The following is a 20,054-nucleotide window of genomic DNA, read 5'->3' as shown; positions in this document are numbered from 1 at the left end:
AGGCCTGACCCGCAAATGGAGAACACTTGACTCTCAGGGACTCATTGACTCCTTAGCCAGAACCCTTCCCACTCTCGATTCCAACTCTAACATTGACTCTATGGAAACAGACATTGCAAACTGGCTACTGGTGGCCAGTGATAAGCACGCCCCTCTCATCAAATACTCCCGTGCTAGACATGGCAATGGCCACAAATGGTTCACCAGCAGCCTAAAGGACCAAAAACGTAAACTTCGTCAACTGGAGAGGAACTGGCTGCGCGGTTACTCTAAGGAAGATAGATTGCTGTACCTGGCAGCCCGTAAGGACTACAAAGCATCTATTTCCATTGCCAAAGCTGTGCATTACACAGAGAGAATACTTACTGCCCACAACAAATTGAGGGAAATTTTTAAAATTGTGAATGATCTCAGTAGCGATGATAGAATTCTACTTAGTCAGGCCCCCACTCAAGAGCTGCCCAACTCTTTGAACAATTTCTTTGTAGAAAAAATTGCGGTTATTAAGGCCAGCATTCCCCCCACCGCCCATACGGAATCTCCTGACGACATATCTAGTAACTCACCTACTTTGACTCACTTCTCAGATATATGTCAAAACACTCTCTCAGAACTCATGACCCGTGTCAAGTCAGGCTCTCCAAATGACTGTTGCCCTCCTTTTATTCTCAGAGACATCTTCTCGGCCTTGCCCCAAAGTATCCTCCCTTTCCTCAATGAATCCCTCAGCAAGGGCGTAGTACCTAGCGCCCTCAAGGATGCAACTTTAGTTCCTCTTTTGAAGAAACCTGGGGCAGACCCCTCGAACTCTTCCAACTACCGCCCTATCTCTCTCTTACCCTATCTGGCTAAAATTTTGGAGGCTCATCTGGCAAGGTGCCTCTAAATTCATCGAAAACTCTGGGTTCTTAGAGCCTAACCAAGCTGGCTTTCGGCCAGCTCACTCGACCGAGTCAGCAGTACTAGATACACTGAGAGCAAACGCAGACAGGGGGGTCCCTCAGGCTCTGGTGCTCCTGGATCTGTCGGCCGCGTTCGACACGGTCGACCACGACATCTTGTTGCACCGTGTCGAACAAGCAGGCATTCACGGCCCTCCATCTGATTGGATCAAGTCATTTCTCACAGGCAGAACTCAAGCAGTACGTCTCGGTACTTTCACCGGCCCTAAACTATCTACCTCATGTGGGGTGCCGCAGGGCTCGTTCCTCTCCCCACTGCTATTTAATCTCTATATTCGGCCTCTGATTCACTCACTCAAAACCAGGAGAATAACGCTCTTTAATTACGCTGATGACCTTCAGATTGTTTTCCCCTTGGATTCCCCCAATGCCGCTGCTGAATTCCAATCTTTTGATGCTCCATATACAGCACTGGATGAATCTCAATCAGCTAAAATTTAACCCAGGAAAGACGGAACTGATGCTCCCTGGGAACAGCGTTGCTCATTGGGGACCACACTTCTGGCCAAGCGAATTAGGTCCATCCTCCCACCCCTTACCTCTCAGTGAAAAGCTTATGGGTGGTCATCCACTCTGACCTCTCACTTAGAGGTCATTGGGGGCCGTGATCTCTGCTAGCCTCTTCCAATTGTACAAAATCTGGAAGATTTCCCATCTGCTATCTCAGGCAGCCCTTGTACAGATAGTGATTGCATTAGTGCTCTCATGCCTAGACTTCTCCCTTTACATTGGGCTACCCCAGACCTTACTCAACGGTTTGCAAATCATCCAGAACCAGGCGGCAAGGCTTATTCACAAACAGCCGAGATGGCAATCGGCTAGGCCCTCGTTGCAAAAACTCCACTGGCTGCTCATAGCACAAAGAGCTGCCTTCAAGACAGGCTGCTTGGTTTTCAAAGCACTGCACTGTAACAGCCCAAAATTTCTCAGTAGTCTGATCATAAAGCACGTCCCTTACCGTAATCTCCGCTCAGCCCATCTTCATTTACTTACCACTCCCACTATCAAATTGAAAAGGCAGGGGGGTCGCAGGTTCTCGTTCCTTGCACCCAGGCTCTGGAACTCCCTCCCCCTCACAATTAAGACCTGTGGCAACCTATTGAGCTTTAGAAAGGCCTTGAAAACGTGGCTATTCGTAGAAGCCGGCTTACCTGGCCCACCGCAGCAACATCATACATAATCAGCGCCAGGAAACCTATGGTGTCTGTGCCCTTTACAAGCTTCTATTAACATAACATAACATACATATAGTGAAAACCAGTCAATATGAGATATCTAACTATATAGTGACTGCACCAAACCTGGTCTTGTTTGGTATCAAACATGTTGGAATCATACCCCTACACCGATTACAGTGTTTGAAGAATGGTCTCTTGTACTGGACGGCTCCCTTGGGGTAGCCACCTGTACTATCGGTAACAGCCTCAGGGTCTGGCAGCAACCTAGTGCTGCTGCCGACCACAGACACGATTCTGCCCTTCTGCTGCTGAGCCAATCTCTAACAAGGGAAGGTAGGTGTTCATGTCACAGGGAGGTGTGAACAGCTCGTAGACAGGACTTATTGTATTGGGCTGGGGTTGTGGCATTTGCCGACGCCACCAGACTGCTTTGAAGGGCACATTTGGTGATCTGCTTGTATACTCCTAGTTGAGCCAGTTCAGGGAGCCCTTGGCTCCCACTCAGGTGCAAAACTGGTCAAAGGACATGGGAGTATGCCCCCCTCTGTTCATCCCCTCCTCTGGGAGGAGCCCGAGTCGGACCAACCCTTTCCCTTGAGTACCTAAGGGCTTACCTGTGGGTGGTTCCTTAGATTCGTCGTGGAACAAGTCTCAAGCCTGCAACCACGTCACTTTTCGACCGTCTGAACACTTGGACGTCGCTGCCCTTTTCCTGGAACCGAGACTGCATCAAGAAAGACTCCTGCTGCTCCTGGTCTTGCTGTTCTGCAAGCCTTCTTCGTCATCTGTGTCTGTGCTTCTTCTAGGATCGTCACCAGACCTGTGGGTGTCAAGGACACCGAAAATAATCTCCCTTGGAGTTAAAAAGTCACCGCAACAAAGCTAACCAATATGCTGCTCCTGATGTCCTGTGGACTTCGAAATGCTCACCAAAACAGTGGTGTTTCTGCAACTCCCTCAAGGCCTGACCTACACTCTCTGCAATTTTGAGGCCAGTACCCCTCGTTGAAACCGCTGAAAACGAACCCATGTTCACCACGTTGACTTGCCTTTCCAAGCCTTTGTTGGTCTGCACTCCATAGATCTGCAGCTGCAGGCTCCAGCTACAGCCTCCAGCATCTCTTCCTACCAATGGACAGCTTCTGCTGAAGTGGGCTCCCCTGCTTGCTCAGGGCCTGCTCTGACTCTCTGGCCTGTGGTGAGTCCCTGGGACCTTGCTGGTCCCAACGTTGTTCCTTCTTCTTTCTCCACGCCAGTTGCAGCTACCAAGACTTATTGGTGCTCACGCTGCGCACTGACCCCCTGGTTCTCAACGTCGGACGTGGGACAGCTTGTGCACCCCTCCTGGTGTTCCTCAGCGTCGCCTGGTACTCAGCTGCAGCGACAAAGTCACCGTCAACACTTATGAACTGTATGACATCGGTGGGCATTGCTCTTCCCTGCCTCCTCCGAGTGGCATAGACTCTGTCCCTTCTGCTTACATGTTCTTCACTGCAGTAATCACCCTTTGATGCCTCTGGACTCTTACACAGTCTTCTCCAGCTACATCTTCTGCAGACGGTCTATGGCGTTTTCGGACATCACTTCACATCTATGCACCCAGCTACCCTGGTGTAGGTATACTGGTTCCTGGTGTATCCACGTTTGGGGTGACTGTCCAACCTTCTGTCTATCATTTGGTTTCTTCGGGGTCCACTGGTAAGGGTCCTTCTTCCTAAAACTGCAACTGCGACTTCCTCGTTGATTTCTATTGGACATGCGGCTGTGTTTCCACTCTGCACACAGCCTCCGTGGGATACCTGGGTACTGAAAATGGGTGGTTCCTCAAGTTCACAACTCCTGAGTCTCCTTGTCAAAGTCCTGACTTCAGTTGCAGTTCCCATTCTGCTTTTTTAGTTTATGGTTTGGTCTCCCCCTTGGGATCACTGTAGTTTGTGCTTACCTATTGGCAATTGAAGTATTGTTGTGTATTTGTGTTGATATCTCCGAGTGAGAGATATACCAATGTGTTAGTGAGTGTTGCGTAATAAATAGATATTTTTATATATGCACTGTGTGGTTCTTTTTCATTTAACCTACTCTACATGATAAAAACTCATAAAACAAGCTGCTTAACACTCCTTCACATTGAGCATGAAGGCTTCTTTCCACAGCTACCACTTTGCGAGATTTCTGTGATTATCCAAGATCACTAAAATCACCCTGAAGGTTGCCTGGATTAGTGCTGGATTAGTGCAAGGTGCATCACTTAAGTAAGTGTGCACCATTTACTAAGACAGGCTCCTACAGTACTCATTTCTGCTGCAGTCACATTAGCAGTGTTTGGATGTTGTGTGTATGCAGCTAAGACTGACCATGTTGATATTTCTTGGCTGAGCAAACCGAGTCTCCCATTTTCTGTATTGTGTTTGAGGGCACCTTTAAATCAATTTATATGCTCTTGGTAAGAGAGAGGAATTTCTAAGTCTTATTATAGAGTGTATTCCTCTGCTGTTTTATCTTCAATGTAGGTATATGAAGCAATTGGTGTGCGATCATTTGTAGCTGGGAATTTAACCTAGGAATAGAGTACCTCTGTCTTGAATGCTTCGTGTGCCTCTATGATGAAGGCAATTCCTCCACCCATAGCCGGTAGACCAAATTTAATAATTTGAGAGTAACGGCTTGTCTGCAGTTTTCAGCTATGTATAATTCTCCTCCTACTTCGTTCTCAGACACTGTTTTAAAATGTTTTGTAGAAGAGGGAAATTAGTAAAGTAATTATGGAGATAGGGTAGCACAATTTACGGGAAGTATATACTACAAGCTTGAACAACCTACATCCAACAGATAGAGTTTTACTGACTCAGCTGAGGCGGATTTCCCTACCACCACTTTTAGGAAAGTGCCTCTGCACATACTGCACCAAAGTAAGGTTCAGTGTGCACAGAGTCCACAGTCCCCAGAGGTATGGCAGAGGCTAAAGTTAGATATAACCTTACTCTCTAAAGTAGTAATTTGGTCGAACAGTAAGGCAATATCAGAGGACAGTGTAAAGCACTTGTTGTACACACTCAGTGAGCAAATGATCTCACACACTCAAGAACTGAACTGTAGGCCAATTATTTTGTATATAAAATATATAGTTACTTTATTTTGGAACCACAGTAGGTATCATAAATACTTTTGTCAGAATGAGATGTTGCAATTGAATACTTTCAAATATCAGTTGACTTTTAAATGCAATAGTTACAGTTGTTGCAATATGCAACACAAGTTTAAACAGAAAATATCATTGAGCTCAATGGAGGTTTTTAAGTAAATGCAATGAAATCACTTCACATATGTTTTTCTAACTCTAGGCTGGATCCTGGATTCAGCCCTGGTGCATTTCCTGTAAACAGTTGAAAGAAATCGTTTTTGATATGCAGGTGATTTTTAAGGAATATTTGTAAGTTTGGAAAATTGACAGAAGATATTCTGGTCAGAACAAGACAATGTCTTCCTATGGAGGAAAATTGAGTTAACAGTAAATCCCGGTTATAATTACTTTTCAGGTTGAGTGCTGGGTTCAAAGATACAGCACTGGGATCCAGCGGCACACGGGCAGCTAGGTGCAGGGTGCTTTTGGGCCTTCGGGCGCCCAATGTTATTTAATGGGAGACTTGGAAGTTGAACAAAGGCTGCAGGCTCGGGGACGGAGTTTCTTCTGGTGCGACCACCACTTCAAGAGATAAGTTGGGATCTTGGAGGATAGGTAGACACCCAGAAATTGGGCACAGGGGGCCGTGGGGTGCCGGGTGCAGGGAGGTGTGTCTTTTGGCGTCTGGAAATCTTACCCTTAGCTGGTCGCAGTTGGAGGGGTCCCTCGTTGTGAGGCTGCAGACGTCGTCTGGATCGTCTAGGAGGGTCCTTGGGTGCTGGATTCTGGGTCACAGTCGCCGGGGGGAACGTCCTCATGTCCACTCATGCACGGGCCGGGCTCGGTGGGTGCAGAGTGTACTGGATTCCCGTTCCTGGCTGGCACCAGGAGTGGTTGCTATTTGAGCAAAACCACTGTTCATGGGAGTCCTAGTCTTTAGATGAGCAAGGTCATCCGGGGTTTTCGAGGTTGCTTTCCGCAGGAGACGCCGGGGTTTTAGCAAGAGCAGGTCAAAGGATCAACAGGCCGGTGGTACTGGGGCTAAGTCAGTTGGTGTTGTCCTCTTGTTAGTAGCTGCACGGCATGTCTTCTTTCTTCTGGTTCTTCTTTCTTGTTTTCAAATCGGGATCTGAGAAAGGAAGGTTCAGGGTGCCCCTAAATAATAAATTTAGGGGTGTTACAGGTAGGGCAAGGGCAGGGACCAATGGGTCCCTGTCCTGGGGTGAGTACAACCCCTATCCTGCTACTCTTCTGTGGGAGAGAGGCAGGAGCCTGGCTCTGATTGAGTAGGGCTCCCCATCCTCAAGATAGCGGTAGCCCGGAGTTGTGCTTTATCTCGCCTCCCCCACCTGAGGGGTGGGGTTGGCAGAGGCCGGCACACCGCCTTTCCTTCCTTTGTTTTTCCCGCCTGTCTTCCCGCCAGAGTGGGGGTCAGAACCGGTGGGGGCCAGTTGCTGGGTACAGAAAGTGGCCGCTGTCCATCCTGGGGGAGGAGGCTGGGTACCTCGTACCAGGGTGTGCATTGTTTCAGGCCCCCGAGAGCAGCAGGCTCTCGACCCAGGGGTCCAGAAATATGTCTGGTGGTGGCAGCCTCGGTAGCCAGGCAGTCAGGACACTGGGAGTTGGTTAGGTTTAAGGGGGCATCTCTAAAATGCCCCTGTCGTGCATTTGGCATTAAATCCCACACTGGCATCAGTGCGGGTGTAATGTGCTGAGAAGGTTGGTACCAAACTTCTCAGTCTTCAGTGTAGCCATCATGGTGCTGTGGAGCTCGTAATGACAACTAGCACCATATACTCTTAATGGCATCACTCAAGTTACAGTGCCCAGGAATGGCTTGGGTACTCTAGGGGCGCAGGGCTCATGCACCCGTGTCCACACCACTGGCATAGTGCACCAAGCTAGAGGGGTGACTGATGTATGCCAGGGCAGTGTGTTTGTGGGCTTGGCACACTGGGATGTGTCCTTATCTTAAGTGTAAGAAACACTTAACCTCTGCGCACTGTTGCTGTTGCGGTTCACTAATGAGAACACCGCTGTTTTTTAAACCACTTTTCACACTTATTGTTTTAGCTCAAACGAGCTTCAAAGGAATTTTATCAAGCAAGTTTGTAACAAAAAACATTCAACTGATAATCAATCCTCACATTATACAATTCTAATGTGGAATGCTGTGTTAATACAATCAATACTTCATTAAACAGATCATTAAACAGATGTACAAAATCAAATAAATCTTTCTCGCAGACGACTTGTCTTTTATGCCCAATGCATTTCAAGCTCTAAGAGCTCTTCTTCAGGGGCCTGTGAACTGAATATGATAACCAATTAATAGAACTGATATATTTATGCAGAACATCAAAATCTCATTTCCTTCGATACGGTCCACCACAGGTTGTTGGTGGACCGGTTGGGGGCCTGCGGGATTCAAGGAAAGGCCCTTAAGATCTTACAGGCCCAGGTGGTGGCACTGGGAGACTTTGAATCGGCCCCTTTTGTACTCCCCTGTGGAGTCCCTCAGGGCTCATCCCTGAGTCTTACTCTTTTTAATGTGTACTTCTCCACCCTGGCGCCAGTTATAAGATCTTTCGGCTTCAACTTAACATCGTACGCAGACGACACCCAGATTGTAGTGTCGCTCCTACTGGGTGGAGTGGAAGACACATCCGACAGGTTTAAGGACTACATGCAAAAGTTTTGCCTTTTCTCTCTGATGAGCATAGAAAGACAGTGGTAACGGGATTAGTGATATCCCGGTTAGACTACTGTAACAGCTTGTTGCTAAATGCCCAACAGGGGCTGCTTAATAAGCTTCAAATCCTACAGAACGAGCTGCCCGTCTGATCACGGGCACACCTAAATTTGCTTCGGTAGCACAAGATTTGGTAAAGCTACATTGGCTACCAGTACGCAAAAGAATAGCTTTTAAAGCACTCTGCAGTTTTCAAAGCATTAAAAGGGCTGGGCTCCCACTGCATGACCCTGCTCTTCCAGTGGTATAAACCTATAAGATCACTATGGTCTGCCGATCAAGGACTGATTGTAGTCCCTAGAGTCAGGAAGGGTCGTTGGGGGGGAAGGGGTTTCTCTCTAGGAGCAGCGAGGGCCTGGAACGCTCTGCCACTGGTCCTCAAACAGACTTCAGACCTTCTGCCCTTTAGGAGGGCCCTGAAGACATGGCTTTTCACACATTAATCCCCCTGTCATGCACATTAGCGGTCATACAGCGCCAGGACACCGTCTGGTAACAGTGCACTTTACAAATGTGAAAAATAAATAAATAAATAAATAAGAGTCAAGAATCCCAACCCCCAGGGTTGATCCAACCCCATTACCCGGCGGGAAAGAATTTAGGACCTAGTCTTGGTCACAAACTGGACATCACTCACGGAGGTGTTAGAAGCATGCAAGACTTTCAATGTCAGCGGAAGTGTCTCCTTTGCTAACCCCTGGAAATGTTTTTTAAAAATTATTATAAAAAGCATCCTTGCGATGTATACACAGATTAGCATTTGTATGGATATGCAGATTGCCCTGTCGCCCTGTGGGTGAAGATATAACATTTGTCCATTATGCGTAAAGGCCTTATACTCCGTATTCGAGGCATTACGATAATGTTGAGGGAAGCCAGATGTATAAGCAAAGCTGTTTCAGAGAAACTAATCCAACATTGTCATGCATGTGAATATGTGCAAAAGGCCTGGCAATAATGACACTGTGCAGAAAGAAGACAATGTAAAAAAATGTGCAGCATTGCTACATGGGCCTAACACAGACATATAGCACAAGAAGATACGGACAAAGAAGCGCTGCTACCCGAGAACTAAAGCCCTGCTACAGAGAAATTGGTGCCAAACCCTGCCTGCTGCCTCAAGAACTCAACAGTCGTGGTTGTGCTATCTCGTCCTGCAACTGTGAGGACTCCAAGAACCCCAAAGCCCTCCAGCCTTTGTCAAATCACCAGGAAACCTCCCTAGGAGTAGAGACCCTACTCCCTTGCCCTAACAGGCACCCGACCACAGACTCCAGACTTGCTGACTTCCTGTTCTCTGGCGACTCCGACTCAGCACCTAGACCAAAAGTGGTACACCAGCTCTTAGGAGTCAGATCTGTCCCTCCACCAGTGCTGATCTGGAGATGAGCTACCCCTCAGTCACTGTTTGAATAGATTTTTTACAACATTTTGTCAATGTCTTTGTTTGAGGGGTTCCTCCTTGTGTGTAGCAGTATGTCGGAAGACAGGATTCAAATCCTGCGGCACTTTCACCAACCGATGTTGGTGATAGGCCCGCACCTTGGCTGTTTGGACTGGGGCCACGACTAAAAGTCATGCTCAGATTGCCTTGCCATGAATCCGAAGGCTTTGAGGAAGCCTTCCCTGAATCGCATAGCAGCCTGGTATGTGACTGCAAAAATGGAGGTCTTGGTCCAGAGGAAGGTCCCAGGAGTGTTCGCTGAGCCCAGAGTCATCTTCATCCCAATCCAAGTCCTTGAGAAATTCAGGTAAGAAGCACAAGAAGAAGAGTAAAAAGTCGAAGAGGTCTTTGTTATGTTATGTTATGTTAATTTATTTCTTCTATAGCGCTCGGCTACTCCGAGGAGCTTCCCGGCGCTTTGGCGAAGAATATCAGCAGGTAGAACAACAACAATAACAGCTAAAACGCAGCCAAAGGAAGAGAAAAACTATTTAGTAAAAAGCCACGTTTTTAGGCCCTTCCTAAAAACAAGAAGGCTGGTAGCCTGTCTCAGGGACAGTGGTAGTTCATTCCAAGCCTTCGGGGCTAGGTAACGAAACGACCGACCTCCCTTTCTTACGCGCCTAATGGCAGGAACTGTCATCTTGGACAAGCAGGATGATCTCAGGGTCCTGCTAGGTTGATACAAGGAAAGGCGTTTCCCAATATACTTGGGGCCTATGCCATGTAGAGCTTTGAAAGCCAGTGTCAGGCTTTTAAAGAGAATCCTCTTTGAGGTAGGTAACCAATGCAAGGTATTCAGTAAAGCAGTGGCACCTGCTCTTCTCGGGAGTCCATAGATGGCTCGGGCTGCCGAGTTCTGTACTACTTGCAAACGGGTCAAAAGGTATTTGGGTAGACCCAGAAAAAGAGAGTTTACGTAGTCCAGTCGTGATCCAATCAAGGCCTGAACAATTATTTTCCTGTGATGGAGTGACACTAAAGGAAGAAATTTTCTCAGCATCCGCAAAATGCCGAAACACTTTCCTGCAAGGCACGAAATATGTGGCCCAAAGGACAGTTCACTGTCCACTATCACTCCCAGGTTCTTGGCCTTGAAAGACACACTGTCAGGAGGAAACATATCTTGTGGCCACCAAGATTTCCAATTTGGCTCGGGAGCGCATCCAAAGAAGAGCAGTTCCGACTTGTCCAAGTTGCACTTTAGGCCATGACACCTAAACCACTCAAAGACCGCACCAAGACAATCCCTGATCCGTATGCTATCAAACGACCCGCCCCTATCACATGTGAATAGGAGCTGGGTGTCGTCGGCGTAGGATATGATCTGGGCGCCAAAGGACTCCGCCACCTCCGCCAGAGGGGCCATAAAGATGTTAAAAAGCATGGGGCTAAGAATGGAACCCTGTGGGACCCCAACCTCTAGCGGAGTCATATCAGCGGAGAAAGGGGGCGCCCAGATCGTTTGCCGGCGGCCGGCCAGGAAGGATTTGAACCAATTCCGCACCGTTCCTCGAAAGCCACATTCCCAGAGTCTTAAAAGGAGGCTATCGTGAGGAACGGTGTCGAAAGCCGCCGACAAATCAAGCATAACTAACATGGCCTTTCCCCCAGAGTCGAGCACTTCCCTGATGGCATTAGTGACCTCGAGTAAGGCCGTCTCCGTGCTAAAAGTAGCACGGAAACCGGATTGCGATGCGTGCAGAAGGTCGTTTCCTTCGATGAAACTGGAAATCGTCCTATGCACGTATCTCTCGGTCACTTTCGCCAATGCAGGGAGGAGGGAGATTGGCCTGTAGTTGGCATGAATGAGGGAGTCTAAGGTAGGTTTCTTGAGCAGTGGTAGGATCATGGTGCGCTTCCATGCCTGCGGAACCACGCCTGTAGACAGGGAGGAGTTCAGAAGAGGGTTCAGCAAGGCATTTAAGGCAGGTGCCACTTTTCCCAGATATTTAGCCGGGCACAGGTCAAGTGGTCAGCCAGATTTCAAACCTGACAGAAGATCCAAAGATGTGTTAAGGCACATAGGGGGAAATTCAAAAAGAAAAGGGCCCTGACCCTCCGAAAGGGATGACGAAGATAGAGGACTCAGATCCAGCTGTGGGCAGGAGTAAGAAAGAGAGGCTTGAATAGTTGTAATTTTACTGACAAAAAAAGTGGCTAGTTGTTTTATTCAGGGTTCAGAGTGTGTATGAGTGGGAGTACACATGGCAGGAGAAGTAAAATCTTGAACCACTTTAAAGATTTCTTTACAAGTGTTCTCAGCCTCATCAATTCGGCGCTCAAGATAGGCCTTTTTTTCTTCCCAGATCGACTTGTGGTAAGCTCTAGTTACCGCTCTAAATTTCAGTCTTTCAGTAGGGTCGTAGGCCCGCCTCCAAGCTCTCTCAGCCTTCTTACAGTCCTGTCGTAGCGACCTCAACTGGGGAGTGAACCACGGGGCCGACGCTCTTCGCTTACCTAGTTTAGGCTTCTTCTCGGGGATTAAGGTCTCAAATCTGGCCATAAGCCATTTTTGGAGGAGAGCAAGATTCTCCTCTAGATTGCCCAAAAGAGGACATGGAAAGGTACTGAGAGCCTCAGATAGCATATCCACCGAGAGCAAATGGAAGGGCCGCGTGTAAGGGCGGTAGCAAGCAAAGAAAAAGAGATTAAAAAGTGGTCAGACCATAATACTGGCTGTAAGGAGGATACATTAATAGGTTTCGTTGAAAAAACCTGGTCCAAGGTATGGCCTTTGTTGTGTGTCGGTCCTTGTATGAACGGAGACAACACTAATGGGGCCGTAATATCAGTAAGTTTCATGGCATCAGGGTCAAGTTCATTGTCTTTGACTTCTCTTCGTCTGGCAGCTGACGAGACAAGGGAGCATCTGCATTCGAGGCCATGCTCCTCGGTAGAGCCTGGGCGTACATCAGTGCCTCCCTGACTTTTCGGGTGCCGGAGCGACCCCCACCTAACTTAAACAGTTTTATGAGGCCATGCGCATCATATTTTGACGCCTCGACCCCTTTGGCGTGCCTTTGGGCCCCGTGGAGTCCGAGGAGGCCCATCTGGTTCCACGCCTCCATCTCCATTGGGCCTCTGTGGATCCATTCATGGATCCGGATCGGCCCCGGTTGTACCATCTCAAAGGAGAAGTCGCACAGTAGAGGAGACTGTGGAGAAGAACTGTCTTGGCCCCAGTCCTACCATGCTGTCTGCAGTATCCAGAGATTCTACGCCAAATGTCGACTTGCCCTGCAGCCAGCGACCTCCAGAACCCCTGGGAGGACTGACTGCTTTCAGCAAATACTGGATCTATGCGAACAGCAGCTCTGTTCCAAAGAAACTCCAAAGAAAGATTCTGAGCCTGCTGAGGACGAAGAAACTCGATGGACTTCACCCTCTCCACCACCCACAACTGCGGTTGGCTTGGTAAGGTGAAATCTGACCTCAAAAGCACCCCTGCACCGGGGTGCCCTGCGCCTTGGAGAAGAGGTCCTGAGGTGCGTCCTCGTCCCCGAGCCCTCATTCTTATCTGCCCTGCTCTTGGTTCCTCCGGGAAGATTTCCTGGACTGAGCCTGCAGCCAAAATACAAAACCGGCAACCCACTTAGACACCTCCTAAGCACCCTGCCCTCGACCTCCCTACGCAGCTGGTTGTGTGGACTTGGTGCTTACCTGGGACACCCTTTGCTCTGACCTTAACTCTAGGAGCATGGTTCCCAGGACCGAATGGCCTGCCTGTGAGCAGCCCCTAACCAAGGTGCCCGCTTGGCTATTATTGGGCCCCTGCACTCTGCACCCAGCTGCCTTTGTTCTGCTGGTGGTGCGATTTGAGTGCCTAACTGGACCTTGGTCCTAACCCCCAAAAGCCATACTTGTTAGTTATTTGCTTACCTGTAAATTGTTTACACTCTTTTTCGTATAGGAACCAATGTTATGAGTTTTTTGTTCCTAAAAATGTTGCATTTAACTGTTTTTTTAATGCAAACCAAATTAACTTTCTTTGAATCAGAAATTGTCGTACTTACCTGTAAATTACAAGCCCTCTTATGTTATATCTCGGCACCCCAAGTACTCCAAGTAACTGACAAGTAATAACAAGTAATTTCTATTTAATTTAAATTGTTTTTAAAGCATATACAAACCTGTAATGATTGCAAGTCCATTCCCAATTGCATTTCTATGTAAAGTTTTACAGTTGAAAGTACGTTTTACCTACCTGTACTCAGTCCTGCTTGATTCTAGAAATAAAACAAAAGTATACCTTTTTTATTCTTACCCAATTGGTCTGGATTCTGTCTGAGTGTGTGTAATCAGTCCTTGATTGAGTGGATACAATAAGTGCTTAACACACCCTACTGATAATCCTAACTGCTCGCCCACACTACCTCAAAGAAAGCTGTTGGTGATTATCTAATTTAGCCTCTGCTGTACCTCTGGGAATCCCCTGGACTCTGTGCACACTATATGTACCTCAGAGTTATTCCCATGAACAGGATAACATCCATTAGACCCCCAGGATATAGCGGCTTTTGTAAAAATGCAGCGATTTCTACAAAAGTGCCGATTTCGCGGGCACTTTTGTAGAAATCGCTGCATTTTTACAAAAGTGCCGATTTCGCGGGAAATCCTGGAGGGTCTGCCTAATGGGGAACTCATGAGAGAGAGAACCCTGTTTACTTTCACGGACGCGCAGGGATGCGCACACAGGCGGCGGACCCATTTTAAATATCGCGGCCAGAAACCCATTTTTCCCATTAAGGCGAATTGGAAGGGCCAGTGCATAAATCAAAGCTCTTGCTCGTGTTTACAGTTGACCCAGCCAGAGGGAGCCAAGTTTCTCTGCTGCCACTTCCGCAATCCATAGGAGGCTCAAAGTCAGTTTAGTTTACCGGTGCGAAAGAAACCATTTTTGGTCAGGGTGAATCAAGTCTGAGATCTGTTCACTCAACCTGTTTGCTAGCGCTGTAGCCAACTCTTAATATCGGCGTTCAGCCACGAAATGGGGCCTATGGCTGTTTTAATGTTATTTAAGTGTGTGTGTACTTTGTTAGCATTGGCTACTGTTACGTTCCCGGCCTGGCACTGGGAAATAATTAAATTATGAATCTATAAAAGATTCCAGTATTTCAGACCTCAATTTAATTGTCATTAACTTTTTCTTACTCCTACTATCTATCAAAGTAAACTTAGCATTCACTGTCTACTCACACCTTCATCCATCCACCTGTGCATACATCTATCTCCCACCCACCAATTATTACATGCACCCATAATCGAAAGCACAACCAGATGCACATGGTCCAGAGAACCAATCTTATACGCCCACTCCTGACAATCAGTCTCAATAATTGTGTCAACGGCCATAGTTCAGTATTAGAACCATTATCTGGCAACCGCAGTTACTGGTGTGGACTACAACTCCCTTCTCTGAGTGAGGAGCGCTTGGAGTGTTTTTATAAATATGTGTTGCCCTATGTGAGCTGTAAGTGTGCAGAAGTGAGTTGGGAAAATACAACTACCTCTTGGTGGATTGAACAATAACTTTATTCGGCTATGTAAATGTAAATGCTACCCGCAGTGAGTTTCCCGGCGCTTGCTTAGGGAACCCGTCCTGGTATTCCCCTGTGAGATAACCCCGGCAGGGTATCCACAAGGTGAAAGCCAGGCATCCCGCCGCGAGGGGCCGTTGTGGAGGTTAAGCAAGCTATTGCCCAGAGTCGCAGAGTGTGAACCCGTGAGTCGAGAAGGCACCGGAGCGAGAATTATCGAGACCGTGGAATTTTTAGCCCAAGACCCGCCGAGGCGGGGAATTGAACCCTGGTCCAGGGCCGATCTCAGTTTCCGGGTCTGCCGCCTCTAACCCCTGAGCCACACTTCTATCCCTAAGGGATGATTAAACGTAAGACCGGGGTCAGTCTTTATTGCATTAATGGAGAGGAGTCAACATGTTTCTGTACGGCTCGTGATCTTACAAGGAGGTTCTGGCCTGGGCATTCGTCAGAAACAATAATCTGAATAGTCACTCTGCCAACTGATGTGGAATGAAGTGTGTGTAAAATATGTAAATGATGTTCATGAAAATGTCTAAATGCATACAGTGACCCACAGTACTTGTGGTGATTGTCCACCATCGTCGTCATCTGTACGAGGTATAAAGAAATGCATCTTTTTGTGCTTTGGATTTTGTTCTTGGGAGTAATGCACAACTGGTCATTTAAATACTTCTCCTAGAACACCCTTTAGTAGAGCGAGCACACATCTATCAGTCCATTTATAACCAACAGCATCAGTGTTGGCATATGCCCATTTATATTTTGGTTGCGTGCCTGTATCTCTTTCATCTGTAGGCCCACACTTACACCTCACGTCTTTGTACGTATTGGTCCCTCTTTGTGTATTTTGTTTGATCATTAAAACATATCTGACAACAATATAGGCTCATTTGAACAAAGAACACACAAACCTAAAATAAAAATTAGGCCTTTTGGATTCGTAACTCCTTGTTTCTTCTTGAAGTACAGTGACTGAATGAAATGACCGTGCTTCTTTTCAGTACATAGTCTGGCTTTTTTCACAACCCCAGTATGTAATATTTTCATGACAAGAAAAACCCTAAATACCTTGTTACCTCTATAGGCTCAGCATGCCAGAGATCAGAAGCTATTTTGGCCACTTGTTTTTTCAATTGCTCTTTTTGAGGATCAAGCTGAAGTTACATTCTCTGTCAAACATTCCCTTTTATTGTGTTTGCAGACTATATTTCAGTATGTATTGTAGGGAATTTGTCCACTTGTTTTAACTTATGCTACATTGATTTACATTTAGATTTGCGATTTTGGATTGGCAAGGCTAGAAGAACTTGATGAATCCCGTCACATGACTCAGGAAGTTGTCACTCAGTATTATCGAGCTCCAGAAATCCTGATGGGTAGTCGTCATTACACCAACGCTATTGACATTTGGTCTGTAGGCTGCATCTTTGCGGAGCTGCTTGGACGGAGAATATTATTTCAAGCTCAGAGCCCCATCCAACAGGTAACTGTTATTTATTTTATTTAAAATGTATTTATCCTTGTATGAAGGTCGCAGCCATAGATTAATCAATGTGTCATATAACGAAGAAAATGTGTACTTTTTGACGTTCTGGTCCATTTTAAGTAATATAATATTAATAGAGGGATCTTGAATAATGTTTATTGTATTCTATGTATGTATGTATGTGTATTTAAATAGTGCAACGCTAGTTACAAAGTAGCAGTGGGCTGTACTGTAGGAAGATAGTGTATCGAAGTATGGTAGGGTGGCTAAAAAGATGGCAAGTTACAGTAGGAGACATGGGGGGTTTTAAGAGGGGTAAGGCTACATAGTCAGGCTTGGTTGTTTTGAGCCTGTTTTTAAAAATTCTGCTATGACCTTATCAGATCAGAAGATGTCCCTAATACGAGCTCCAAAGCCAGAAATGTACTATGGCCAGTAAAATTACCCCACAGGATTGCTATCCTGAGAGCCACATATATCCATTTATATTGACCTTCAAAATTTCGATCTTAACACTTCACTTTTCTGTAGTTTCTCTCTATGCCTCTTTCTTCTTCAGATTTGCCTCTTCTATATCCACTCAATTTCTTCTTTACCCTTCACTCTGTTTCACACACCTGTGTCTCTGTACATGTGTGACTATTTTTGTATCTTGCGCAGCCTTGCTACAGTCTACTTTCACCACTCTTCTCTTGTCTGCCTCTCCGATGCTACTTTCCCTTCTCGCTCTTCGCCTCCCCTCTTCATGTTTTACTCTCTTCCCTGCTTTTCATTTACATTTACCTATGCTGCCCTTATTTCATCAAGGTCTGTTAGTCAAGATCTTTTCATTTTAACCCCTTCGCTGCTAGGCCTTTTCCCCTCCTGTGCTAAGCCATTTTTTGGCTATTTGGGGTAGTGCGCGCTTAGGCCCCTGTAACCTTTTGACCACATAAGGTATCCACGCCAATTTTGTGTCCTTTTATTCCAACATCATGGGGATTCTAAAGATACCCAGGGTTTATGGATTCCCTTGGAGGGGTCCCAGAAATTAAGCAAAATACAGTAAAGATTTTTTTTTCTTCAGAAAAATGGGGAAAACGGGCTGCAAATGAAAGCCTCTGGGGTTTTCCCTGCAAATGTTATCAATAAGGGTTTGTGGGGCTGAAATCAACATTTTCCCAGCTTTTAGGGAATGACAGTCTTTTGTCAGAGAACCAACATTTTTCACACAGTTTGGGCATTATTCTGGGACATAGCCTATTTTTGCTATTTTTAGTGCTTTCAACCTCCTTTCAGTTAATGGTAAAAATGAGTATAAAAGCAATAATGGCTCTTGGAAATCTATACATTTTAGAAAAGTAGACAACATTCTGAATTCAGAAAGGGGTCATTTGTCTAAATCCATAAAGGTTTCTTTATAGAAACTAACAGTTAAATTAAGGAAAAATTGAAAAATAGTTGAAAAAACTAGCCTTTTGTGTCAACGTTTTCACCTGTAACTTCTTGTAATTATGACTGCTCTTTGAAAGCAATATACCGTTACATCCGTTGGACCTTCCTGGTTGTGGATGTATATAGGACTTGTAGGTTCACCAAGAACCCGAGGAACCCAGAGTCAAAAACTGTGCAACAACTTGCAATGGTATTTAATTATGTACCGGGTATAGTGCAATTATTCTTGGAAAATGTATACATGGAAAAATCAATATGAAAGACACCTATGTATTTCTGAAATGGGTACAAATTATAGAGTTTATTTGCACATTTGGGAGTACTCATACTAGCATGAGAATTATTGGTCATTTTTCAAAATTACCTCTTTTTACACAATGTCTTTCATTTGGAAGGCAGAAATGCATGAAAACTCAATAGGTAATAACAGTTCATTTACAAATCTGAATTACCCTAAGTCTCCCGATAACAACGGTACCTCACTTGTGTGGGTCTGCCTTGTGCCCGCGAGAGGAAACCGCGCAAAACGCAACGTGGTCACGCCTCAACCTCGCAGTGAAAAATTACCCTTTTTGAGCAGATTGCCTAGCTGTAGTTTTTGTACCCTAGCTTGCCGGCACCTAGCAAACCTATTCATTTTTGAAAAGTAGACACCCTGGGGAGACCAGGATGGGGTGACTTAACTGCCTCCCATCAGGTGAGGTGCCGGGTTTTTAGGAACCCGGTGGTGCCAGGGGATAACACCCGAAGACCTCTGAGTTCTCCCTGTTCCGGACCACAGAAACACAGAGTCTTCTAGGTGAAGTCAGAGATCGAGTTTTATTGGCTGCAACCAAGTAACAAGTGTCCGAGAAGTACAACAGCACGGGATGTAAGTTCTCAGGAGACTGTTCGTTTTTACAGAACCAGCCTTCTCCTTTTATACAAAAATAACAGCTGCAGGCAAGAATTCTTCAGTTTACAATGCGGTCATATACATATTTCCACAATAAAGCAAAAAGCAAAGTCATGACGGCCAACCCACATTTTAGACGTCCAGTATGTGATAGATGACCCAGCTCGGTCCAGAAATACCATCAGATATCGATGAAACCCCAATAAACTCGGGCACCTCCTCATCGTAAAACCGGCCATAAACAAGAAACATGGACAGGTGTATGCGTGTGGATAACATGGTTTGTATGTAGTGAATGGTTTATGGCATGTCGTGCCTTGATGCTATCTTACTCGGCCACTGGGCGAGGGACTGCCTGAACAGGTTCAGCTGGAGGCAGTGGAGTCAGCTCGGCCAGGTCATGGGGAAGTCAGCTAAGGTGGACGTGTCCTTTCAGATCAAACTCGGCCTTGATCAATTGACTATATGAGGGCAAGCCACAAGATGGACGCCGTTCACAAAATGGAATCTGAGAGTTCGGGACGGAAACCACGATTTAAGGGTGACAGCATCACTCAATCAAGACGCAAATGCATAGGGATAATGTCCTAATCATTACCGGTCTGTAGACACCAAATTCGCCATGGTACGATGATATTTTGTGACACGAGCGTTGGACCTCTGAACCATATTATAGCAACTCAGAAAACTCTTCTGGCAATCTTCAGACCAAGGCACAGGATTGGGTGTATCCTTACAGATTAGTGCCAGCAAAGGTTTGGCTAACAATGAGAAATTTGGTATCCATTGTCTGCAATATGATGTAATGCCCAAAAAAGCACGCACTTCTCTCTGTGTCCTCGGGACACCTAATTTCGTAATTGCCTGTATTCTCTTGGGGGTTAGTCTCCTTCCCTCCTTCGATAAGATGTGACCTAAGTAGGTCACTTCTTGTCGACAAAATTGTAATTTCGAAAGGGAGACTTTGTGCTTCATGTCACATAAATGACGCAGCAACGACAATGTGGCTTCCTTGCAAATCTCTTCAGTATCTGCAGCGATCAGTAGATCGTCTACATACTGAATCAGAGTCGCACCATCATGTAGAACAATCGTGTCAAGTTGTGATTTCAGAGCTTGACTGAATATAGATGGACTTTCACAGTAGCCCTGAGGAGCGCGTTTGAAGCGGAAGCTTCGTCCTCCTAAATTGAAGCCAAAAATATCCCTGCTCTCCTCAGCAATCGGGATGCTGAAGAA

At 46.2% G+C, this 20,054-nt stretch overlaps 1 protein-coding gene across 1 annotated transcript in view; it reads left to right on the top strand.

Moving 5' to 3' along the window:
- Window positions 1–20,054, top strand: part of NLK (nemo like kinase) — a 933,583-nt gene that overhangs the window by 591,450 nt on the left and 322,079 nt on the right. Inside the window, exon 6 of the mRNA XM_086954551.1 lies at window positions 16,274–16,483. Coding sequence (XP_086810677.1) covers window positions 16,274–16,483 — 210 coding nt within the window. The remainder of the gene's footprint in view (window positions 1–16,273; window positions 16,484–20,054) is intronic.

Source organism: Lissotriton vulgaris, chromosome 2_1 (assembly GCF_964263255.1).
Source record: "Lissotriton vulgaris chromosome 2_1, aLisVul1.2, whole genome shotgun sequence".
Lineage (NCBI taxonomy): Eukaryota > Metazoa > Chordata > Amphibia > Caudata > Salamandridae > Lissotriton > Lissotriton vulgaris.
Note: the sequence above shows the minus strand (reverse complement) of the source record. Positions and strands in the feature narration are given on the sequence as shown.